The sequence below is a fragment of the Aptenodytes forsteri genome, unplaced genomic scaffold (assembly GCF_000699145.1).
Source record: "Aptenodytes forsteri isolate BGI_AS27 unplaced genomic scaffold, ASM69914v1 Scaffold193, whole genome shotgun sequence".
In the NCBI taxonomy this organism is placed as follows: Eukaryota; Metazoa; Chordata; class Aves; order Sphenisciformes; family Spheniscidae; genus Aptenodytes; species Aptenodytes forsteri.
This window is the reverse complement of record NW_008795405.1, coordinates 11,112,113-11,138,057: the sequence shown is the minus strand read 5'-3', so window position 1 is coordinate 11,138,057 and position 25,945 is coordinate 11,112,113. Positions and strand designations below refer to the sequence as shown.

General features: G+C 38.1%; 1 protein-coding gene across 1 annotated transcript in view; it reads right to left on the bottom strand.

Moving 5' to 3' along the window:
* UNC79 (unc-79 homolog (C. elegans)) overlaps positions 1 to 24,170 on the bottom strand; it is a 124,491-nt gene extending 100,321 nt beyond the window's left edge. Inside the window, exons 1-12 of the mRNA XM_019472480.1 lie at positions 24,058 to 24,170; positions 17,809 to 18,113; positions 14,202 to 14,372; positions 11,120 to 11,212; positions 9,751 to 9,806; positions 8,986 to 9,115; positions 7,423 to 7,487; positions 5,525 to 5,613; positions 4,306 to 4,346; positions 3,012 to 3,040; positions 1,723 to 1,952; positions 1,220 to 1,391 (exon numbers count right to left, since the gene is read on the bottom strand). Of these exons, the coding sequence (XP_019328025.1) occupies positions 1,220 to 1,391; positions 1,723 to 1,952; positions 3,012 to 3,040; positions 4,306 to 4,346; positions 5,525 to 5,613; positions 7,423 to 7,487; positions 8,986 to 9,115; positions 9,751 to 9,806; positions 11,120 to 11,212; positions 14,202 to 14,372; positions 17,809 to 18,055 (1,323 nt within the window). The 5' untranslated portion in view covers positions 18,056 to 18,113; positions 24,058 to 24,170. The remainder of the gene's footprint in view (positions 1 to 1,219; positions 1,392 to 1,722; positions 1,953 to 3,011; positions 3,041 to 4,305; positions 4,347 to 5,524; positions 5,614 to 7,422; positions 7,488 to 8,985; positions 9,116 to 9,750; positions 9,807 to 11,119; positions 11,213 to 14,201; positions 14,373 to 17,808; positions 18,114 to 24,057) is intronic.
* Positions 24,171 to 25,945: the final 1,775 nt, after the last annotated feature.

Sequence of the window (25,945 nt, the reverse complement as noted above, 5' to 3'; positions counted from 1 at the left end):
GGAAGTTGAAGTCCCCCACGAGAACAAGGGCTAGCAATTGAGAGACTTCTGCCAGCCACTTGTAGAACACTTCATCCGCCCCTTCATCCTGGTTGGGTGGTCTATAACAGACTCCCAGCAGGATATCTGCCTCGTTGGCCTTCCCCCTCATCCTTACCCATAAACACTCAACCGTATCATCACCACAATCGTTGAGCTCTAGACAATCAAAACACTCCCTAACATACAGGGAGAATGTTTGAAACAGAAAAGATTAATATGGCACAACAAAAAACAATTAAAAAAATAATAAAAGGCTTTAGGTCTAAAACAACATTAAACAACAAAACCCACAAGATATCAGCAGAATATAAAGTTTACTCATGTAGTCACTTGAAACAGCAAAGTAGCTTTGTTGGCATTATGCAATTCTAGACCTGCCACCCTGCTGTCCCTATCTGTTTAGACGATGGATGAGGGGTCCTACTATTCCCCACTTGTCACTGGGTGACCGAGGAGAGAGCCTGAGAGCTCAAGGTGAATTGGAAAGAGCCTGAGAAGGAGAATTCTCCTTAAGGAGAATTGCAGAATCCAATTTCTGAGGATCTACCAGGCTCCAGCCTGGCCTGCTCATGAACTAGCCAGCAGCAGCCCTGCTGTTTTGGAATAATCTCTGCTAGCTACTGTGAGGGGTGGAAGTGAAGCCCCAGCAGGGCTTCACTGTTTCAGCCCGCACTGGGTGAATTAGCTGGAGTACAATGACTGGGACTGATCCAGCTAGACCAATCTGAAGGCAGGAAGGAAAAGCAGCCCACTAAGACTCCTCCAGCCTATTCAGAGGTAAGAGAAAAAGCTGAGCTTCCAGAGAGTGACGTTGAAAGATGGAAGGTGAGAGATAGATCTTTAGGGGATTGCCTTTTAAGGTTAAAATAATGGCACTCAGCAGGGTACACTTGTGAGCAGAAGATGACGGCACATAGAAAGTCAATAAAAAAAACCTGAGAGGGTGAATAATTCTGTTATACACTCTATACAGGACTCAGAAGGCAGTGAGCAGCTGCACCCAAACTAGTTCTGAAATCTCCAAGTCTGACAGCTTCATAGAACTCCTTTTTGCTTACAAATCAGAAAAGTATCCAACTAAAGCCAAGCAGTAGGAAAAAAGAGGTAAAATTGAGGCTTCAGAAAGAAAAGGAGAGGGAAGAGAGAGGAGTGAGAAAGGAGAGCAAGAATTTCTTACCAAGAACCAGATTCCAAACTGGCTCAGGAGGCGTTGGTCGTGCTTGTCATCATCTTTATTATCAAAGTCTGTGTTGTCCAGAGAGTGATGGGAAGAGGAGAGGCCCATTTGTCTCCTGCGGTTGAGTTCATACTCCCTCTGCTCAGCATGAAACTCTGCTTCTTTCAGCAAGCTATAAAACAAGCTTGTGGTCAGTGAATGCAGCTTTCCTGCACTGGATACAGGTATCTGATCAAGAATAACTAGAGGTTAAGGCATCTGATTCATCATTTTCTTGAGAACAGTAATAAAACAACATGAAATTCTAGGATTCAAGGCTGATTTCTTCCATGAGGACAACATTCATAGCTGACCAGTACTCTAACGCAGCAGGAATTCAGCGCCCCTGCTCTGAACGTATCCTGGTGAAACTAAAATCAACTCGCACAAGATTTGCAGGCAATGTTTACATGAAAGCCTGATCCTGCTTTACATATTGATGCCCCATAAGCTGCTGTTATTACCTTATCACAGCTTCCACAGTACACACAAGCTCCTCTGCCCCACACTCCCGGGTATTGATAGGGGGTGGTGAGGTCTGATAAAGATGGGTTTCTGCAGCTGCCCCAACTTCACTGCTATGATGATTCGAATGGCATCTTTTACAATAGCGCACTGGCCTGTTGCCATGGCGGCCACAGCAGCCCGCTGAGAAGCACGTGACAACAGCTCTTCTGACATGTGAACTACAGTTCTGGAAAATAAAAAAAGATTTTATCAGGCCACAAGTATCAGGAAGTGGAACTGAAAACAGGGATGACAGTCAGCACTGGGGAACTGGCTCAAGTGTTGGTCATTTCCAAAATCACTATATATAAGCACAACTGTGTCCTAACTCCTGATGCCAAGTGTCACTGAACTTCCAGAAAGATGAGCTCAGGCCTAAATGCTGGGCCTGGACTTAAAGGTCACGGTTGCTCTTCTTTTGGAGCAGATCAAACCAACATTTAAGTCATCAACCTCAACTTTCTGGCTTGGAGCAATCTCTAAAATTTACAGTAGTTCTCTTAACCCCTGCTTATACTTCAGAATGTCTTTTTAAGTTACATGTAGCAACCAGCAGATCCTTAGGAGTGTAATCAATTGTGCCACATCAGTTTATGCTATGTAAGGATCTACCTTATCATCGGTAACCATCCAAGCCTCTGAAATATGCGCTACCTTTATTTTTGCCACCTGGTAATCTGGCCTAACATAAAAGCTTTCTTTACCACGTAAGATCTAGAATATGTTATACACTGTATTCCTCATTGTTAAAATGTTATTAACACACACTAGCTGGTATGTATTGCAAGCAGATTCTTTTTGTCAGCAATCTTTTTAGAGCCAAGCACTGAAGACTTTCAGTTCATATAATTTTAAAAATATACAGTTTACAGTAGGATTTGTGTCCAATTTAGGATTAATCCAAGACTTCAAGGAGATGAGAAGATATAAACACGTAGATTTAAAATTAACCTCTTGCTCTATCCTCTTCATAAGCAGAGTTAGAGAACAAAAACAGAGCTCAACTGTATAACTGAATTGCTTTACTAATTGCCACTTCAACAAAAACCTACAACTCAATTCAAACATCAGCAGTTTTAACAAAAAGAAACCTTGCTACTGAATCATTCCCATCCACCAACAAATGCATTCATGGATAAATTGTGAAAATTTGGAATGGTACAAAAAAGAACGCACCACATTGTAATGGAATGACACTACACACAACATCAAATCATGCCCCGTCACACAAATGACTGAATCTTACCTTCTTCTGACATATAGCAGAAATTTCAGCTGTAAGGGGAAGGCATACAAAACATCAACACAGAATGACGATCCTTCTGTTCTACTATGGCAGCCATGGGAAAATGGACTTGCTGCAAGGAAGTCTCTGAGGCTAAACTTGTGTTTCCAGATATTACTGAAACCTCTAAGCCTGTTGGACTGCATGAGGTAGGACACTGAATACTTAAGCCTCCTGGCTATTTCTACGCTGAAATTAAGAACAGCGTTGGTGCATTAAGTGTGGTGTGCTCTGCATCCTGTCCACCTTCTGCCTATGCTTCTGCCTCACGGACAAACTTGTAAGAGTACACCTGTAGGCACACTACTGTGGCATGCTGTAGGAGACATGGCTCGGATGTGCCTGCACCACCTGTGAAAGCTCACAGGATGAAAGATTAGTCAATATGGATGAACAATGTAGAAGCAGCCACTATGTCTGTGGCCCATACCTCCATAGCAAAATGTTTGCAGATTCAACCTGTAAGCAGTAGCTATTCAGTCTGTTGCCCTGGCAACATCTGATTCAGTAAATATAGGTGGCTGAGTAAAAAGAAGTATTTCCCTTAAGTAAATAAAGCATTCTTAATCTGGATTAGATTTCAACTAAAAGGAGACAGCAAAAAAAAAATCTCCACTGCCTAAGAATTTTCAGTTTGCAGAACAGAGAGAGGGGGAGTGTCTTTGTTCTGTCCTTGAAAGGGTTATTTTAGAGAATATGTGATTGTCCTTATAAACCCAGGAAATTCTGATTAGTCTGTCAACAAGCTTTGTCTGCATTCTGGTAGATAATAGAATATCAGGCTCTCTCACAGGCCAAAGGACAATGATTGGATCAATGACTGGATGATTGAGAAATATTTTATGTCCTTTTCTGATATCCTTTACAGCCTTCTGTTCATAGAATAGATTTTCAGAAGCTTTAAGAGCTTTCAAATCAGACCCAGGTTACCGGAAGAACCAGCCCCCTTTTTTGGACACCAGTGTGGGACCCAAATACTTTTAAAAAACTTGGCCCCAACTGTGGATGCTTCAAGACTTGAAAATCTGTTCAATTGCCTCTGTTTCCTCACACATAAAGAAAGAGTTGCATAGTATTTCAGATTGAGGATTAGTCAATTTTTCATGGTACTTTAAGGACATTAAGCAGTGTTAAGTACAAGCTACTTTAAAATAGAATAGAATGGAGCGTTTCAAGTAATACAGTATGCAGAAAGATCAGTAAGCATAGGGTTGTACAATTATTAGTTTGTACCTACCCTTAAAATACCTCTTACCTTGTGGTAGAAGAACATCAATCAACCATTCACTGTGATCCCTATAAAAATTGTATATCTAATTAGCTTTCCATTTTTTATTTATATATGCATTTATTTTTGCACAGAGGAAATTTGTCTAAATTAATGTGGTAGGACTGACATTATTCTGAAGCTGCTTTTTTACAAATGTAGTTTTATAAATGTCAGGCTGCTTTACATTACCTCTCTTTGTTGCGCCTGTCTTATTGCAAATTACCACTTTGCTGATGTTGGTCCACCATGTTCAAGGTTTTCAAAAAATTACTTTAAGGCATAAATTTATCAAATTAAAATAGTGTGTGCTCTGAAAGTCTAATGGCTAAGAAATGATAGTGAAGAACAACAGACAAACATAGGGAAAAAAAAATGTACCAGTACCGTTTTCTGTGAGTCTCCTTAGAAGCTATGCTTCTATCAAATTCAATTACTTTTTCCTGCAGCTTTAAATCAATGATGACTTAAAAATATAAGGTGAGATGTAATTGCTTTTCCTACAGCTGGTGTGACATAAAGGTGTCTTAAACTGGGGACAAAAAAAACCCCATGTAGCTTCTGAACTACCTGTAACCTTGTCCATTTGAACTAATGATTGGAACGCCCCATAAGAATTGGTAGATCTTGTAAAGTAATGCAAGCCAAATTAGCAATTTAAAAAAAATAAAATTAAAAAAACAAAAAAAAGAATAAATGAGGTTATTTCATCTCAGGCTATATTCCTTCCAGGTACTGGACAAGCCTGGACCAATTTCAAGTCTTCACTCTGCTGCTTCACAGCATACCCTAGAGAATAATCTGAAATACATGTTACAGAAAAGTAATGAAGTCTCTGTGAAAGAGCTTTCATTGTAATGTCCTGCTTTTAACGACAACTAAAGGATGAGGAGAAAAAAGTTTCATAAGCAAAAGCTTGCAGATTAATAAGGTTCCTCTATCATAGTCAATGCATCCCACAGTATCTATTCATTCAGAGATCTTAACTTTAAAATTCACCACTGTTCAAACTAGATGCAAATGCCTATCATGTGGGGTAAATTTCTGTAATCTTTATTCATACTGAGTGGCAGTGTGCTCCATATATTTCAACAGGGTTATCTATATAAATTATATGCTAATCATACTGAAATAAAGCATAACTCCAGAGTTCTGAACTCTGGAGTCTGACTATACCTAATCATTTTCCAGCTCTTCGTTTACCTACCCTGCAATTCTCTGGCTGCATTCTTCACAAAGATATAGGGGAGGTGGCTTATCACCCAATGCCACAGATAAGGATGGGTCAATGCACATCTGAAACACAGAGAAGGAAAAGAATTAACACATCTGTTCATTGAAATTCACTGAGAAAGTTCAATACATCAATGCTGGGACACACAATATAACACAGCTTTGATATGTTTTGAGAGCATTTAGCATTCTGAAAGATGGTACTCTGCATCTGGCAGTACAGGATCTCAAATTATTTCTAACAAAGAGAGGGATGTAACTGAAAACGAGAGCCTATGGGAAGAGAACAGGACATATTTCAATATCAGTGCTACCACTCTCTGAAAGACAAGTATATTTTGTGTTACACATTTACACTGCATAGTCAGACAGACTTACTTTTTCTTTTTTTCCAAAGAGAGTCACTTAGAGGATCCATTGCTTAGGACAAGGTAATACAAAAGTCTAGATTCTTCTCTCTCAGTAACACCTCTTCCAGCAAAATCTCATTTTCAGTCATCATAGTTGTTAACTATACAGCACAATTCCAGTGACAGAACAAAGACTATGGACCCGCAGTTCCCTTGGCAGCATAGGTCCAAACTTTGTCTTGCATTAGCTTTTATCCTTCCACATTAGCCAGTTACAGAAAAGTTATACACATTTGTTATTTTGTACTATTTAAGGAAAAGCTGAACAGTAGTACGTATACACAATACACTTAAATCATAATGTTTCTTACTCCATTCAAGTGCAAAATCTTATTTATAAAGACAAATGCCTCTCTGAATGTTTCTCATCTTTGTTAACCAAATTTACATTCATCTAATCAAGAGACAACAGGCTGCATTCTTCTGAGTTATGACTGATCAAGACTGGTTCTGTCAAAGTTAACCTAAGAGATCATTCAAAAATATTCAGGTATTTCATCTGCAAAGCTTGGAACTGTAAATTTCATTGGTATTTTGCTTTACCCAGTAATTAGTCTGAATCTAGTGATCACTACAACATGAAGCAATGCCTTCCAGCTTTTTTTCCTATGAAAAGGGATCATGGAGAATCATTGGAGTAGGCAGGAAAGTGATCCCTTGCGGGACTTGTGAGATAGGTGTCACCATTATGCCCCATCAAGTGTCATAGCCTGTGGAAAAGGCTTACTGAAGAATTGTTTGACTAATGTAATTATGTTAGTATATGAACTGATGCTAGGAAAATTGGTTGTATCGACATATTTAACTAGATACAAATCTAATTAGTTAGTACACCTAACTGTAGTATGCTCTGAACTTGGGATGCTGTTCTTGCCTCTGCCATCAAATTGCACTATGATCCTGGTCAAGCCATTTTACTTTGTCACCCTGCGTGTGAACAGGAAAGATATCATTTACCTGCCTCAGAGGGCTATAGAAGAGGTAAGTAAAGCTTTGTTGCTGTTTGCTTTAGGACACATTCCAAGCAAAGGATCACAATCAGAGTAGGTGCATTGTATGATCTCAATCAGAATACCAAGGTGAATATGTACCTATGTAATTGACATAGTTTCCTGTATATAGCAATATTTGTGCACATATTTACACACATATATGTGTTCAGGAAAATATTTACATGGATTAGCCAGGAGCCAGCTTATAATTTTATAAAGTGCTCTGCAACCATCCTCATGTTTAATATCAATACTTGGCCCACAGTTGTTGGAGGAAATATCCCATCTTGCTTTAGGTAGCCAAAGAACATATTCACAAAGTTCTGGCCCCCTTGCTCTCGACGAGCTTTGCTGTTCCCTTAGCTCCTGCTCTTGGTCACCTGCACACAACCAGAGCATATGGCTGGGGTCAAAGTGCAACCTCCCATCCCCCAGATAGTTGGGTTTGACCCCTGAATAAATAGCAGTACCTTCACAGCTGGTTTGTTAATCGCATTATGGCATTCAATGTGCTGGCAATGAATAGGATTCCACGCTGCAAAACCAAAACACAGCTGATTAATAAATGGAGAAAATATATTTATATTCTTTGTGTCTAGCGGTATCAATTAAGAACAAGATCCTCTTGTACTAAGTACTATACAAATATGAGAGAAGACCTAGCCATTCCTCAGGAAGCCTCATAATTACAATAAACAATCTAGAATATATATGCCTACTGAGTTGTTTGGGATATAATTATGAAATGAACCATGAACTCAGCGAAGAAATGGAAAAAGTAAGATGCAGACATCCCCGTTGTAGACCCTTCCTGATCTCACCAACACCTTGAATTAATTAATTATCCTTCCACTCCAGAGCAGGATGGTAGGAGTAGCTGAGTAAATTCAGTAACATTCCCAGGCAAAATGGAAACAGCTATGATAAAGAAAAAATAGTCCAGCCACAGAAGGAGCCTTAGCTTTTTAATGACAAGAAGTAAACAACAAACAACTGCAGATAATGCTCATCCCATTCTGGGATACATTAACAGAAAATTTATATATAGGAAAATGATTCCAGTCTACCCAGTATTAGTAACGGTTCACATGGAATATCATGCTTAGTTTGCAGACCTGCTTGCATGAAAGAGGTGATGCAGAACAGTACAAGAAGAATGATTTTTAAAAAAAAAGTCAAGAAAAATCTATCAACCCTTCAAGGGAAGGCTTTAGAACAGATCAGACAAACATGTATCAGGAACATTCAGGATGTACTTGAGTTGGTCTAGGGGGTCTTCTATGGTCTCTTCCAATCCTTCATTTTTATTGCTTAAAATGTCGCATTCTGGTCCAGAAATTTTAAAAGTGAACAAAACGTATCCCATGTAACAGAGATTATTTGAAACAAGTTGACACAGGCAAGCAGGAAAAGCAAGTCATGAATTGCTGCTGGACAGTCCCCACCATAGAAGCACAATCCCATCAGTATCATTGGGGAGTTTGGTGGACAGAGGACTTTGTACCATCTGTCTACTCAGCTCCAGCTGCATTGCTGACTTTGTCTCTCATTTTCACCCTATAGTCAACCTTGAGAACTTATCCATTATACTGGCTGCACCTGACATCACCTGACTTTTTTTTTTGACAGTAACAGCCAGATAAGGAGTCTTAGCAACAGCAGCAGTGATAGCAGCTGGCACAACAAAAGCAACCAAAGCAATAATTGAAAGGAACATAAGCCAGAGCCCTTGTGACGCCAAGAAGGCAGTTTCACGGACCATTTGGAACACTGTATTTATTTCCTCTCCTGTTCTGGATTAGTTAGTATCGGGAGTAACACAATATATTTATTAGCCAGGATCACAGTTTTTATTTTTCATAACATCTTCTGAAAATACAGAGAAATGGATATTGTATATACTTATGAAAGTACCAACTTATCGAATAAAAGATTTCAAAATACATCGTAGAACTGCAAATATGTGACATTAACACACGTCTGATCGTTTCCTTTACATTTATTTTGGTCTATACAAAAACAGCTGCACTGACCTGTGTACTGCAGTCCTCTGTACTCACTGATTGCTCCAGGGGGTTTTAAATTGGGCCAATAGTGAAATAACATTTGTACTGCTGGAGGTTTAACTTGAGATGGTCCATAGGCTATCACATATAGCAAATCCTAAGGAAAGACACATACAAAATGTTTATTTTGCAATGTAACAAAACACGTATATATTACTTGTGTTCAAAGATACCTGAACACACAAAATATATACATTTCATGCCCTACCAAACATCTTTTGTACGCTCTTACAAGTAGATTAGATGACTAACTTCAACATGTTCACAATTGGCTTCTGAGTTTGATCAGAGCATCCAACAGCTACCACCCACCCTGCATAGTATACTAACATATAACAAATGAAGCCCCTGTCTAGCCGTGGAGCAAAGAGGTGTGATATAGATAAATAACTGGATCCAGATCAGATTCAGGCTAAGACAATACTCACAAATAGTCCTCTTAAAAGTTCAGTCCCACATGAACTGAGAAGATTGGTCATTATTAGAATTTCTGCTAATTGGAGCCACAACCACATAGTGTTTAGGAAATGGAGCTCTGCTCTACAAAACATGGAAAACATCTGAAAACTAAAAATCAGAGGGACCTTCCTCTCCATAATCCAGAAGGAGGACTGGATATAAAGATCATTTACAACTTCTTGGCACACAGTCAGTTCAATTTTCAAGCCATCTGGTTTTTATTACTATTCAAATACAGTCATTTCCACAAAGTATATATGATCATAAACTTACTTTCCATACTTCTTGCTTATATTTCATGAGGCATTCCAATAATTGGCAGTGATACACTGAGAGAGAAAAGACGGTATAGACATAATACTGAAATGGAAACTCGTTACAGAAGTGACGTAACTAGCTGATTGGCTTTGCTTTGTCCATTCAAAACTCTATACCTCATTTAATTACTTTTTATTTTAAAAGGTTTGCTGAAGAGTCATTGCCCTGAGTGTCATCACAAAGATTAGAAATTAAATATTAGTAACTTGTTTCTGTCAAGGAATGCAGTAAGATAATGAGTATTATGAGTGTACGGCTTTTTGTATACTCCATAGCAATGGATTTCTTTTTCAAACACATCTAGTTTAAGAATACCTGCTCATTCACTTAAAATTTGTCCCTCTCGCACAATCTAAAGCTCTAAATGGGTATCTTGTCATTCATCTTGAGGCAGTAATGGAAGACACATGTAACAATACATTATTCCCATGTATACCAAAGGCTATAGGAGCCACTCTGCATCAAACAAACATTAGAGCCAAATGAACTACTTTACATGTTTGACTTCCCAAAAACCACAGGGCAACATTTTCCTCCAGATGGCTGGAACATGGAATTCACAAACAAAAATAGAACATTTCATGAAAAAAAACTAACTTGTGTGAGTAGCTTTTAAAAATGGTGTGCTGCTTTTATTTACCACTATGAACTACATTAGCATGATGTGACACTTCTCATATACATACTGCAGTGTGAGGTTCCTCCCCACACACACCATCTACATAAAAAGGGAGATAGTTGACTATCGTGCAATGTAACAGCTCCCTCAGGTTAAATTTTGTTTCAATTTGGTTATGTGATCCCACTGATTTAACTGGGACTGCACCACAGTGAGAGGGAATGGCCTTGTGTTTAGATATTTATAATTACATTTAAATTCATTATAGTTCTGTCGAGCCTGCAGCCAGCATTACCCGTCTTCTTTAAAAAATAGTATCAGTTCTGAACTTGGTGGGATATGAATCATAGTATAAAACAAACTGTTACTAGGAATTTCTATAGTCAAAGTTAGTGGTGATTTCTCTCCAACACTGACGTTATGTATCAACACTATTTTCTGATGTCAAGCAAGAGTAGATCAGAGTCTCCAACCCTGGGCCAAATCCTATTTCTTCATCACAATGAGATCTCTTATCTACATAATGTACCTCAAGTATGATGCTCAGAAATTCCAGTTTTGACTAAAATCACTTATTTTTCATCCTGTGTTGGACGGTGAGACAGATTTTTCCCATCATCTGAACTTTTCTGATTGCATTTGACACAGTACTTCATAACTCATAGTTTAAGAGAGAATGATACCCCATTGCATGTTTACACATACCTGGGTTTGATGTGTACTGCATTGCAATCATTAGCATTGATGATGCAGATAGATTGACATGTGCTGGAACACCTTCTCTTTTTGAGGATCCCACTTGAAAGAAAGGAAAAAGAAAATATTTTTTATCGTATAACAAGGAAAATTAGGCAAGAATAGCATATAACTGATTCCAACTGATGCAAATAGAATTCCTAAGGTCCCATGTCATTAATAAGAAAACCAAAACAACCAAACCTAAAAAACTAGAAACACTCTGTATTGGAGGGGGTGAAACCCCTTTTCTGCTGGAAGAGGAAGATGACTAAGAATATAGCATTGCTTCACAGAGTGCACACCTGGTTTTCCAGATCAGTAAGATTTCATTCTCAGAGCTGCATCAACCAAAGACAGTGATCTCGGGCACTCTCCTTCCAGAACCCACTGACCAGAACCCACAGACTGGTCAAAACAGTATCACTTGTATAGTCAAGTGCACCTACGGCTTAGATTGTAAGAAAGGTAAGGAGGAAGCGGAGGGTAAAGAAACAAGAAAAAAATTGAAAGCCTGCTGTTGAGATATACTGATGAAGGGTTGGGGCTGGTGGTAGCTGCTGGCTGCTGGTGTATGGCACAGATTACTTCTCACAGAGCACATGGTATGAGTTCAAGCTGTAGCCACCTACCAGAAAAATTAGACCCCCTCGTTATGTGAACTGTGCTAAGATAATGATAAACAGTAGCACTGAAGTATAGCTAAGCTGCTGTAACTTTGACTTGCACATAAAGTGGCTAGAGTTCCTTCTGGTCTCCTACGAAGTGGTAACTATTAAATGGTATACTTGGAAAAACCCTGCAGAGCGTAGGTGTTTATTTGCTGAACTATAACATGGCAATATGGCTTTGAAGGCAACCTCCTACACAGAGATGTGGCATGTATCTTCCCCATCCTCACTCACGGCGCTTTCCCAAGCCTGGCTGCCAGGACCCAAATACCAAGCATTTGGGATAGAAGCACAGAACTGTAGCTACCAGTTCAGTGAGATGCTTTCATCCCTCCCATCTGGCTCCCCAGCTGCTTATACAATCTCTTGCATCCTCCCTTTCGGTTTGATTAAAGCTGAACACTAGGGGAAGGAAAGGTTCTGCACTCACCTTGTAAAGGGGCAGATCATTCCTGGTGGGGAAAGACTAGAACACTAATTAAAAGAGCACTTGACTGGAAAAGAAGGAGGGAAGGGAAGATGGAGAATTTCTCTCTTCTATCTGGTACTTCTCCACATGACCCAACATTACCATGGCTCTCTTTGCTGCACTTCATTCATTCTTTTAATCTCATCCACACACATAAGAGCCCCCACATTATTACAGCAAGATCTATTTGTATGGATTTAAACTGCAAAATACTCAGCAGCTCTAACCTGGCAATTAAAATGTGGCCATCAGCAGAAAAGTAGGACACAGTACTAGAAGCCAAATTTCAAGAGCAGCAGACTGGTTTCGTAGAGAGATCTAAACAAAACTGTTTCAGGAAAAAGGCAGCATGATAAAGGTTGCTCCCATGCTCTACATGGATGCAGTCTCTGCCAAGGGCAGTTGGGGAATAGTATCTATTTAAGTAAACCAAGAATTTGGCTCAATCAGTTGTTTTGGAAAACAGTTTTACAGATCTGAAGATAGACAGGAAAGGATAAATCACCTACATCAGCTGTTCTTTAACAGGTAACAGTAATGGAAGAAAAAGGAGTTTAATGCAACATTCTGTACTTAATCCAAAGAGGACCTATTGCACATATGTATGAAATATCTTAGCAATTTTCATTTGCATTCTGTTATTAGTCCTGTCAAAGGTAACAGAGAAAACATCATGGCAATGTCTTACAAGGGACTATTTTACATGGGGAAACTGAGGTACAGAAGAGTTAAGGGATTTCTCCAAGATCACTGACTGGTAGAGCCAGAAAACGTAGGTGATAAATTTCCATAAAATCTTAATCTCAGAACACTGGACCATGCTTCTTTCCATGTTCTAACAGCACCTTCTACATGCTTAAATGACATCAGTGTTGATCTATGTACAAAGTTGTTCATGTTTTTCCATAAAGGTCTGGAATACAGATAAGGAGGAGACATTCTCACAGAATCACAGGACGGTAGATGTTAGAAGGGACCTCTGGAGATTGTCTTGTCCAACCCCCCTGCTCAAAGAAAGGCCAGCTAGAGCAGGTACTCAGGACCTTGTCCAGTTGTGTTTTGAGCATCTGCTAGGATGGAGAATCTGCAACCTCTCTGGCAAACTGTTCCAGTGTTTGATCACCCTTACAGTAAAAGGCTTGTTGGTTAAAACTGACTTTTAATACTGATCCTAGTGCTTCCATCTGCAGAACATGGTTAAATTTCTCGCTACTACCGAAATCCCATCAAGATTTTTATCAGGTACTTAGACAAGCATTCAGAACGCACCTCAGGATTCACATTCTGCAGGGATTATGAAATTATGTAATCATGTGACACCCTCAGGTGGGGAAAGAAAACAGAAAGAGGAAAAAAAAGGCAGGCACTGTCAGATTCAATCTTAACACACCAATAAGAGACATTACAGGCACAGCCATTTGGTACAGAACTTAAAGAGAAAATGCTGAGAAGAGAGGGAGGGAGAAAAATCAGAAATTCATCACATCATTACATTGCGAAGAGTCATTCTTGTACATTCAGATTTAGTCCAGATGCAAAAGTTATGCATGTTGCTATTGCGTCTATCGTTTCAGGAGCAGTTCGTCCATTGATTCTGTATTCAAAACCCCCACTGCTGGCACCAAAAGTTCTATGAGTCTGAAAACAGTGTATTTCTTAAAGCAGCTAAACTTCACCCTTTAAATGAAGGAAGAATTCACCAATAACAGAGCATAATAAACAAATAAAAATTATAGAATTATTTCCCTTTGAAAAGTAGTCACATGGAATTATTTTACATATATAAAGTAGATTGATGTCCCATTACAATTCTATAACAGATCAAACTTTGACTCCTGCAGTCTGATACTATTATTATAGCAGTGCACCATGTTTTCTGAGACATAACAATACTAGAATGAGTTCTACTTACATATAGCCATAGGCAGAAAAGATGTGCTGAGATACTCTATAATATCCTTGTGCAGAAATGGAGGAAAGGTAGCTAGTGTTGAAATCATTGTATAGGGTAAAGTACTCAGAATATCATCATTGAGAAAAGGAAGTAAGCATGTAGTAGTGTAAAAAATTGATTGCCCAAGATCTGTTGAATAAAATGAAATAAATACAGAATCATTACAATGGAAAAATAATTATGACTATGTACTTTTTAGTTTTTAAAACTATAAAAAAATTACGTTTAAATTCAAGTTTTCCCCTCAAAGTAATTTGGGAAGTTAATCACTACAGACAAGAGATTTCACCTATCATTTTTAAGCCTCTCCTAAAATACAGGGAAACAGCTGTTCAACAGTACTCAGAAGAGTTTGGAGGGAATATGAATCCCTCAGCCAGCAAAATCATTGATTTAAATCAATGTTGATTTTAATCATACAGTGATTAACATACAGTGGTCTGCATTTAAGCAGAGATGTTATTAGAATCAGAATTTGGTATGCACTTTGGTACTGAAAGGCCTGCTTTTGCAAAAAGCATTCTAGTCTTTATCGGCCATAGAAAAATAAGATTTTTATCTTAATTACCCTCAAGAGAGCTGCAAAGTACCCCCCTACATAGAGACTACAGGAAGCATCACTGTATTTTTCAAACATGTGATTAAACTAGGGATCTTGTTTTCGTGGGAAGCCATTGAGGCCAAAAATGGCCAAGGCTTAAAAGGAAAAGAATATTTATCAAGAATTTCCATCCTTACTCTAATTAATTATACTACAACTCTTTGGAAGGAATACTTAAGAAACGTGCAACATTTCAAGATCCAAAAGGAAGGGATAGGTCATTGTGTATCTGGGCACTGTGGCATCTTTATACCCTCTTCCAAATGAGGAATTGAGCTGGGGCCAATAACCCTCAGAGAAAGGTTACAGCACTCAATGAACCCCAAGTTTGAACCTGTATGATGATCTCAATACCTCATAAGGCCTTTCTCCTGCATGAGAGGGATTCCTTTTGTTACTCACTCTGTAATGTTAAGTATGTTACACAGGCCTTCAGTCTCATCTGTACAACTAGGATGATTTAAAACTGCCCCTGTAAAGTGCTCAGAGATCTGTAGCTGTAAACATCATGAGTCATAGTAAGAATTAAAATTAGCACTCCATTTCAGTGGTTTTGGCAAGTCTTCTATGCATGGGTCTAACCAGACCCTTAATGCTAGAGAGTGTTTCTCTCTTGCAATACATATTTACCAGCTAAGCATTGAGAGTTTTGTATAATCTGATTGGACCAAAGCTCAGGACCACCTAGCGCACCAGTTGTACTTACCCAAACAACATTGATTGTTCTGATAAGAAAAAATAAGTTTCTTTTAGTCAAATGCTAAGCTGAGGGAGAAATAAATAACAAGTTGTATTGCAAAATTTAATTCTCAGTACACAGAACCATAGAAAACAGCAAGTGACCTCCCCTTGCCCCAAGCATGAGTCAACCAAATTATTCCTGGCAGATATTTATCTAAACTGTTCTTAAAAATCTGCAAGACAGTTCACTCCTTCTCCTGGCAATTCATCCTAGTGCTTAACCATCTTTATCATAAGAAGGCCTTTTTTAAAAAAAAAAAAATTTCCATTGCTGCAGTTTAAGCCTGTAACTTCTTATCCTGATCAACTGTAACCACAAATAGTTTGGTTTAGTTTATTTCTCCTTGCAGCAACCTTTACATATTTGTGTATGATAATCATGTCTCACTTCTATTTTCCTCTAAGCTAGACAAACCAAGTTCCTTCCATTTTTCCCTCACTGTTCACATTTTCTAGACCTCAAATCATTCTTGTTTCTTTTTCCTGGACTCCTCCCAAGAGGTCCATGTCTTTCTTGAAGCCACATGGACAAATCCGAAAATTTTCCTACAGCTGAGGCCTTGCTAGGGCTGTTAGAATGATAAACAAAATGCTTTGGGTGTCTCATACACAAAACACCTGTTTACGTATTGCTAGAATATTAATGTATTAGTGACTTATGGTTTGCCTCTGATCTACTGTAACACCCAGATCTCTGCAGTATGGCTTTCAAGCTAGTATTTCCCCCATTTCATTTCTGCCTTTGATTTCTCCTGCTTAAACCTAGTATTTTACATTTCTTCTTTGAAGATGTTTTAAAACAGAGTGCAATTTGCCAAGATTGTTTTGAATCGGATCTCTTTCACACAAAGGACATGCTAGTTGCCCTCTTGATAATCCCTGCAAATCAAAGAGCTCTCTCATTTCTATAAGCCAAGTAAAAAAAATTAAAATATTTAATAACAATAGACCCAGCACAGACTCCTGTAAGATTCCCACTTGGTATACCTTCCAGCTGACAAGAGCCACTGGTAATTACTCCTGCAGTGTTTTCCTCACTCAAGTGGGGACCATATGTCCCAGATCGCCTATTAGGATGTCAAGTGACACAGCAACAAAAGCCTGACTAAGGACAGGAAAACCCCACCAGGAGAGCCATTGTGCTGCCATAAAAGGAAATTATGTTTGCTCAATGTTATTTGTTCTTTTCAGGTCTCCATTCGTTGTTAATTATCACCATGTTATCTATTTAGAAAAAGATTGGTTTGGTATTAACTCCACCATTTCTAGAAATCGAAGTTAAGTCGACAAGTCTATAATCTGCTAGGAGCCCCCCCCTCTTGCAACATCATACTATTTCCTAGTGCAGTAGTCTTTGATTCAAAACATGCTGCTGCCGACTCTGAAGGAATTCAGCACTTAACAGAAACAACTTTCCTCCTAAAGAATTTCAGCAGTGTATCAGACTGACAACAATCTTCCTGTACTGAACTAAGTAAGTAATATACCCTGACACCACAGTGAAAATTAATATTTGGCTTATGTAACATAGGGAGAACACTGGACTCCTGAATCTCAGTATGGAAAGCCACAGACTAACAAGCCAGATATATGCAGAACTTGAGGGAAAACAACATAAATACAACAGAGTCACAAAAAAATCTTGTGATTAACTAATTCAAAACATAATAAAATATGGCTTTTCTGTAAGTCAGACAGAGATATTGCTATCTTTTTACCCAGGAATATTTTAAAGCCATCTCAAATCACCATTAATGTGTTTTTTCTTCAATTAAATGTATACTATGTTCTATTTAGAGATGGACCTTCACCAAAACACTCAATCTGCATATTCATTATTTGCAAGCAATTTGTGCCTTTTTAAGACAGCCACCCAAAAAAGACCGGTCTGAAGATATCCCAGCAGATTCAAATTCAAAATCGAGACTTTTTTAGACCCATCTGTATTTTTTTGTTACATACCGTTGTATTTTAGCTACATGCCACCAGCGTATCACTAAAAATCAGACAACCTCAGAACTCAAACCCAAATCCACAGTTAGCAAAAAAACATCTTTTATTTAAGAAAGTCAAACCAAACACTTGGATATAAACGCATCCCAGGAGATTTGAATTCCAGATCCAGGTCAGTTTAGGCCCACCTCTTCTACTGCATTTATGCATCATTCATGGATTCACAGCACTGAAGTTAAGCGTACTGGAAGGGTTCAAGGGCCTGCTTACCATGTTGACCATGTTGTAGCAAGGGAACTAGATCCAGCAGTGTCACCAGTGTCACGTAAAGTCCTTGATAGTCCAAAGATGGGTAGTCTGATAACTGAGCATCACGACTTTGCTGGCCACGTTCAGATGGAGCATCTCGCAGGACGCTGTAAAGGAGGGAGCGAGTAACAGTAGGGTTGATGGAACTGACCTGTGGTCTTAGAGATGGGGTGAGTGGGAATGGCACAGGAAAAAGACACATGGTCATGGGCACTGTCAAATTGGAGGCATCTTGATTCTCCTTCTTCCCTGTGCGGGACAAAATGCTGTTGGGGGGACAAAGAAAAAAAAGAGACAACAAAGACACAAAGAACAGCACATTACATTGAAATGACACTATAAAACAAATAATAAAACACCAGATACATCCCACATAAGATGCAATCGCTACCGAAACCAGTGTGTCTACAAATCTAGCAACCATTCACTTTCATGCTTCAAGATAAGAGAATTAAAAATTGACATCTAGGAAAATTTCATTGCATCTCATGTGTTATCTGGTTCATAAGGAGCAAAAATATAAAAATGCATGTTTCAGTGCCCTACCCATGTTTCACAGTTAAGAAAAATTCTGAGAATTAAGTGTTCGCTATGGAAAAATAGCTGTGTCAAAATAGGGTGGTATTTTGCTCTGAGATTTTGAGAGATTTATTCCCCCCATAGGTGTGGCACTTGCAGAAACATGTTTTAGCAAAGAATAAACATGTGTGTTTGTTAAGATAGTCTTAAAAATCACATGTTTATTGCATTAAAATAATGTCTGTATGTATTTTATGATACTGTTTCATGACCACTCAGTATCATTTGAGATAATGAAGTTTAAACAGGCACATGGATTTAGAAATAATATAATATTTCTAAAATGTTAACTAAACTACATTTGGAAAAGTTATAAAATAATACATAGTAGATGGTCTTTAGCATATGTTTGTGAGCTAATGATAATGGTTGTTTATGTGTGTTTTTAATTTTGCCCATGTTTAGGATTTGAGATAATGAAGTTTAAACAGGCACATGGATTTAGAAATAATATAATATTTCTAAAATGTTAACTAAACTACATTTGGAAAAGTTATAAAATAATACATAGTAGATGGTCTTTAGCATATGTTTGTGAGCTAATGATAATGGTTGTTTATGTGTGTTTTTAATTTTGCCCATGTTTAGGGAGGAAACATTTTATTTTAATAATACAAACACTCCTTGGGTAAATAGTTACCTTCAAAAAATCTAACGGCTAAGCAAGCAAGACCAATTATGTAACTGCAGATCAGACAGTATGTTACCATACATTCCTGCTGTTACTTACGTTATTATTCAACAAAACTCACTATAAACTAAAGGAGAGATAATTTCAAAAAATAAAAAGGATTTAGTGGGAATCAAAATAGAGGCTATACGTCAACCAGCTTGTTATGTCGTTTTAAGAACGTTGTAAACATGGTTGTAAACATGTTTAATCCCCATTTAATTTGAACTAATTTATTAAAAAAAAAAAAAACCACTATTTTAAATAGAAATAAATTGTCACTTAAGCAGTGTTATATCTTAGTTATCAGGCAATTATAGGGTTAGTTCATGATCTTCATATGTGCCTATAAAATATAATACACCTTTTAAATATATTAAACCACACACAATGCTTTTTTTTTTTTAAAGCACATTTTGCACCTCTCAGTGGTTGGGATTTCCAAAAGCAGTTGCTGTTGGTAACTCTGTTCGTTCCCAAAGTCAGTGTTAAAACTTATAAAAGACAAGTCAGTGGCATTAAAATTTCCACTGACTAATGAAGAGCAGAGTTATGTCAAGAGGGAGCACTTCTGGAAACCTCTGTCCTCTTTAACAGTACAGAAATCCCTATCGTATAATCACCTTAGCCCAGATACACCTTACCCCACAAGTCAATTCAACAGTTTACACAAATAAGCTAAACTCTTGCTAAGGTGCTTATAAGAGAAGGTGTCATTCATTTGCTATATATATAAAACACTTTTACAAGTACAGTTCTATGCCAAGTGGCTACTATCACATCACACTTGTAGTCAGAGATGACAGACATAGTCTGTTTTAAGAAACTACATGCTTTTTTTTTTCTTTTTCATTGTGCCTTACATATTTGGCAGATTATTTTGGTTTCTGTTACCCAATGTCCAGTACAAGACATGTGGTGACTGTCATGACAGTGTTTATGAAATCGTATCAGAAAATTGCCTAAGATCTAGTATGACTTTAAAAACAAGCGATCAGAGTGCTGATTCCTTTTAGTTTGCTTGATGTTCATTTGCCGTACTTTGCAGCTCATGTTTAGAGATACGAAGGTACTAAATTATATTCCTTCCCTGTCTATCAACAGTTGATGTCAATTACCCATCCCTTTACTTGCCAACACATCACTTCAAGCGCACTTATTTCCAGAAAGGATATTACTGTATTAATTAATCCTTGCTTTGGAAAGCATAAGGCAGTGATGGAGAGCTTACACTATAGGCTTCCCTTCCTTTTAACACAGACCTACGGCCCATCTATGGATTAAAGGCCAAAGCACACCATCTTGTATCTTGATCAGGGCATCCTTCTGTTCACTTCAGGAACAGCAATGAGACCGTATCTAAATTCCAGCTGCAACCATGCCAAATTTAGAAAAAAAAAAAAACAAACAAACAGAACTTTCAGACCCAGGCTTTTGTCTGACCCATATGTCTTGAAAGAAACAAAGAGAAGAGTGAAAACTGAAAATCTAGGAAGTCCGCTAAGACCAAGATACAATGATTGCAGTTTTCTCCTGTTTCTGTTCAAACCAAGTACTGAGAACTTGGAGTGTCTGCATATCATAACTCCATACTGAACTTGCTCCGTGACAAGTGACAAAGCTACCAGGGCTTGTTTCAAGATTTGTACATCTTTGCTGCAAATCTATCCCAAAATTACTGCCTTCCAGGAAAGGTTTCTTAAAATGCCTACAAGAGAATTGCATCTCGCCAAGGCAGGAAAACGAGCTTGACCATTAATTAGCCACTGGGCATTTAGAACTATTCCTTATGTAAAACATTTTACTTAGAAATACATATGGAGAATTTTCTCCAAGAAAATGTGAAAGAATGAGCTGTTCTGCAAGATGTTTATTAAGTCTTAGATCATTCCTCAAATGAGGGAGAAAACACTGAAAATGAGCAGGGCATGAAACAAATTCATGCTATAATGTAAAGAAATGCTTTTGCCCAAAGAGAAAATTAAGGAGGAACTAAATGAATCAATGTGCTATGCATTGTGTACGGTGATTTTATGTGATGTTTGTTCATAGAAATAAGGAATTTAGTTTTTTCAGCCATTCCACATCTGTTCCCCCCACCCTGAGCTTGTGATTTATTGAAGCTACGTACAGAGCAAAGGAGCAAATTAATCCCTTGTGCAATCCAACTATAGCTAGTAGAATAACACCAGGTATGAATGTGATCCAAAACAGTGGGCATGCCCCACTGAAAAGAACACAGTCAACGTGTCCATAATATGGAAAGGTAAAAAGTATGATAAACTGTAAAAGCTACACCTGTAAAACCCAATCATCATACGGAATTTCTCTGACTAATCACTATTCCTCCATTATTCCTTTGACTACATATGTTCATCAAGAAACGTTTATCCTAAAAAATTCAGCTGCAGAGAGAGTACACATCAAACTGGGAAATATTTTTAAAAGTTATTCTAAAATAGTAGATGATCACAAGCAAACTATTCTGAAGACCAGATCCAAAATCTCCAGAAATCAATGGGCATTTTTGCTACTGTTTGATCAGTATTCTCTTAGCAGCCCAAATTCATTGCATATGCCCTGTCTCAAGCTAGAAAGATTATTCTCCACCATGTACTTCTATCATTGATGTTAAACCTTGCACAATGGAGTCTCAGTGTAGGAGGCAGAAAGAAGACTCAGCATGCAAAATATTCAAAGAAATTTCTGAACACGCTCTTCAGAAAGGTTCTTAACCAGTCTGTTTAGTTTTAGGATAAATCTTGCAGAGATCTGCACACAGTGGGTGGGAGTTTCCTTCTTTCCATCTGCCACACTATACAGGGTTTGTTTTGTTTTGCTTTTTTATCCAGCTTTTTTCTTAGTATCAGCAAGTGTATAAACTTATACTGGTTCAACCATAGCACTCAGGCTTTGACCCAAAGTTCAAATTCCCCAGTTACAGGGATTTAGAAAGTGGATTTGACCTTGATGAGTATCAGAACTCAGTCCACTTAAATTTCGATCCAAGTTCTGGCTTCAATTTCTGGTGCCCTATTAGCTCTGAGACTGATCAGATCCCAAAACATGAAGGACAAAGCCATTTGTGTAGACCTGCGTATCAGATATGAGTATCACTTCTGCCCCATGAGGTTCAGCATTATCAACAAGAGGATTTTGGTTCAGTCCCATTCTGAACATGAAATAAAGAAATGGCAATTGCTGCCCTGAGTTCTTATCTGCTCTCATAGTTGGTAAGTATAAAGCTTTTTCAGTAAGCCTAGAAACATCACTGCTCACGGAGTGTGAAGAATTTGTCACACAGGACATGTCAGCTGTACTGCTTAGAAAGATGAAGACAACCGGGTGGTATAAAGACACTTTCTTTAAGCAGCAGACTAAATCCATCCTGTCTTAATGGACTTCTGCCCAAAAAGAAACGGATCTCATTATAGCACTTGGTAGTTACAGCTAAGAGAGAAAATGTTCAGAATCAAGTCCAACTTTCTTGCTTTAACAGCTTAAAGGCCCACAGCATTTAAGCAGAGGCTGTTTTGTCATACAGAACCTTACTTAAATGTCATTTAAGTGTGTGTGTCATGCAAATAATCCATCGAAACAGCCTGATATGGGAACAGAGCCACATTTCAGAGGTATCTTTAGTGACTCTGAACATTTTTTTCCCCACTGTTGCAATATAATGAGATAAAATTTAATTTTTTCATCTTAAAAAAAAGCCCTACTGGTTGCCATAAGTTTCTTCAACACTCTAAATGATGAGGGGAAAAAATTTCACAGTGGTTAAACAATTCTACTCTTGAAATTTTCAAAACAGTAGGTTTTAAAGTTTGCAGTGAACAGGTGTTCCACTGATAATGAATATTTCCGTCAATGTATCTTTCCTTCTAATAAAGAAGGTCAAGAATTTTGATACATCCCGTGCACTTTAAATGAATGTTAGAATGAACTACTGTCATTCTTTCAAGTTCAAATTCTTGCCTCTTAACTTGATTACATCATAGGGGTATGTGTACAAATATATGGGTTAATTGTATTTTGTTAATGTTTCCTCATGAAATAAGGCAAACAGCTGTATTTCCAAACTAGCTTCTGACAGCAGGGACAATCTTTCCAGGTATAAATCAGGAAGCTATGCATAGAAATGTAGCTTTAACTGCATTTTCCTGGATGTGAAAACTAGTGGCAGCCAAAACCCGGGCAGACAAAAATCACCTCTTCACTGCCAAAAAGCCATTTTAAAATAACAGTTTGAAAATATGAATCCACTAGGTAGCGCTATGGAATATATGTCATTCCTAATTAAGTCTCACAATTTTTCATATCTTTTTATCAAGACAAGAGGTAGTATTTCCTATTCAAAATGTATTCTGTAATCATATGGTATTTCTTACTATATATTATTACTAAATATTGGACTAAATCAAAACCCCAGTCAGAACAATCCTGACCTGTTGTTGCCATCCAAATCCAGATCTGTATACAAACTTTGTGTCTACTTGTATTGTTATAAGGGACTGAACCAGAACCCAAACCTGACAGCCAGCTGAACTATGGCACAGTAAGAACCTAGTTCTGCTCGTCTGGCTCATTGCTCTAGGATCCTGAAGCACCAGGACTGTCAAGGAGGTCATGAGCATTCACATCTAAAACTCTATAGGTCACAAACTCCTTTCTTGACAAGTTCAGCATGTTTGTGCATTCAGCTAAGTCTTAGGAGGACCAAGCAAATGTGTAATCAACCAAGTTTATTTTAGAATCAGCCACTCAATAAGCAGCTCAACTGGGCAAATTGGGCACCAGCCACTGAAGAGATTAATTCATACCATTCCTTTCTTAAATTATGCTCTGACTCTTTTTGGCTGAGCATTGACCTATTAAATCTTGCAACCAATTCAAAGTCAATCAATACCCCCTACAATTCTTTAGCTCTTTTTTCTTCAAGAGCATTAGCTAAAACTTACCTCAATAACGTCTGAGAAAAGTATTTCAGAGTATTTGCAATGTCAGTTCCAGAGGGCACAGGGTAAATGTTGTGGAGAACCCGGTTGTGGTATTCCTGAAGGTACCGGATTTTGGAAGCAACTACATAAAAGACAAAAAACAAACAAAGACTTTCATTTAGGTTTTTCGCAGACTTTGACAGAATCACATCTGTTCCTACCATTTCTGATTTTTTTTTTATTTAAGAACTAAACTGTAAAAACCAGAAAAGTCTCTACATTCCTCCTATTTTGACTGAATAAATTGAACACTCCAGTGCAAGAGTGCCAAGGGAAGGGCACAGAACTGAATGCCTGCATCTGTATTAGACTAACTTAATGCTAGCAAATTTTTAAAATAAATAAATAAATAAACAAACAAAAGAAACAAAAAACCAAACAAAAACTGCACCACTTCCGTGTCTCCAAGGATCTCAAGATTAATTTATAATGAATGAGTCTTTGGATCACAGGAGGTTCATGTGAGATGGATAAATATTTCTACAGCCAAAGCAGAGATACAAACTAAGACAGAGAGAGATTATGTGATTTATTTTAGGCCATACATTTACTTTATGCAGTGAACTAAAGATATGAAAAGATATGTGCTGTTTATTTAAGTGTCTTAGAAAGTCTGATTAAGCAGGTGAGGGGATTTCAAAGAGCAGTAGGAGCTCTGCACCTTTACTGAAACCATTTTTGTTTATTTGTTTTAGAAATAATAGTGGGTTTATCTTCCAATAGAAATCCTTGTTCAATATTGGAAAAAAGTGATTACCCACCATAGCTGCAATGCCTTACATATTGCCTATATGGCACAAGACAGTCTCATGCAGAGACACCTGAGCACATTCTCAACTCTTTTTTGCTCTGCTCAGACTAATCAACCCTGCTGAGAAACAGAGTGCACTGGCTGTGGCAGAGGGCTGCACCAGCTCAACTGCACTTCCAGCTAGACTGCTCAGCAGTTGTTCATAGCATCACTCTGTGCAGACACAGCCTCAGTGAAAGCAGGGCTGGCTGGGAACTCTAATCATGTTAAAAGTGCACCAAGACTGTGTAATAGGCAGTTAAAAGTGAAGATGCTTCTGAATGACTTCAGCCCTTGAGCATATAGATTATGACAGTCTTTCACTACACCAAGATACACCTTGTTCCCCTACAGGGCTCCTTCAGTGTGGAAGATAAATTGTGCTTCCTAAACGAGCAATTAGTCAATACTTTTTGTTTTATTCTTATTGTCAAATAGCATTTATTAAATAACTAATACCTTTAAGTCCTCTGCTGAACAGAAGGGCACTAACTTCCTGAGAGACATCCCTATGCCTCTTGCTGCTGCTGTATCTGAACAGTTCATGAGCATTCTAATTTTTTTCTGTATCATTGATAAATTGAATGAGAAGGGGTGACATTGTATCCATATTACAGAAAAAGACTGAAGGACAAACACCAAGAGCAAAGTGTCTGCAACTGTTGTTGGAGGCTCAGCTTGAGATACTGAGAGCCATTTTGCCAGAATAGATAGCAGTATGTACTGGACTTTCACATCCAGTAAAAAAGCATCTGTGAGTGCTCAGTCACACAACAAATGAGGTCTGACAATTTCAAGTCAGTTATCCGTAAAATGAGGAACACTCAAATAATCGTCAAGCAAAGAACACTGTTTGCTTGAATTGCATGACAAGAAACCCAGTCTTCCAGCACTCAACTGCCCTCATCGTAATCATCCTTTCTCCCATTTCCTGCTGTACTGACTGTACCCTCCCAATTTCTGTAGCAAGTGAAGCTTCTACAGACAAAAGTGTCCCTCACGATATTACCCTGCTTCATCACAGGGAGAAAGCCCATCATATGACTGAATAGGGCTAGG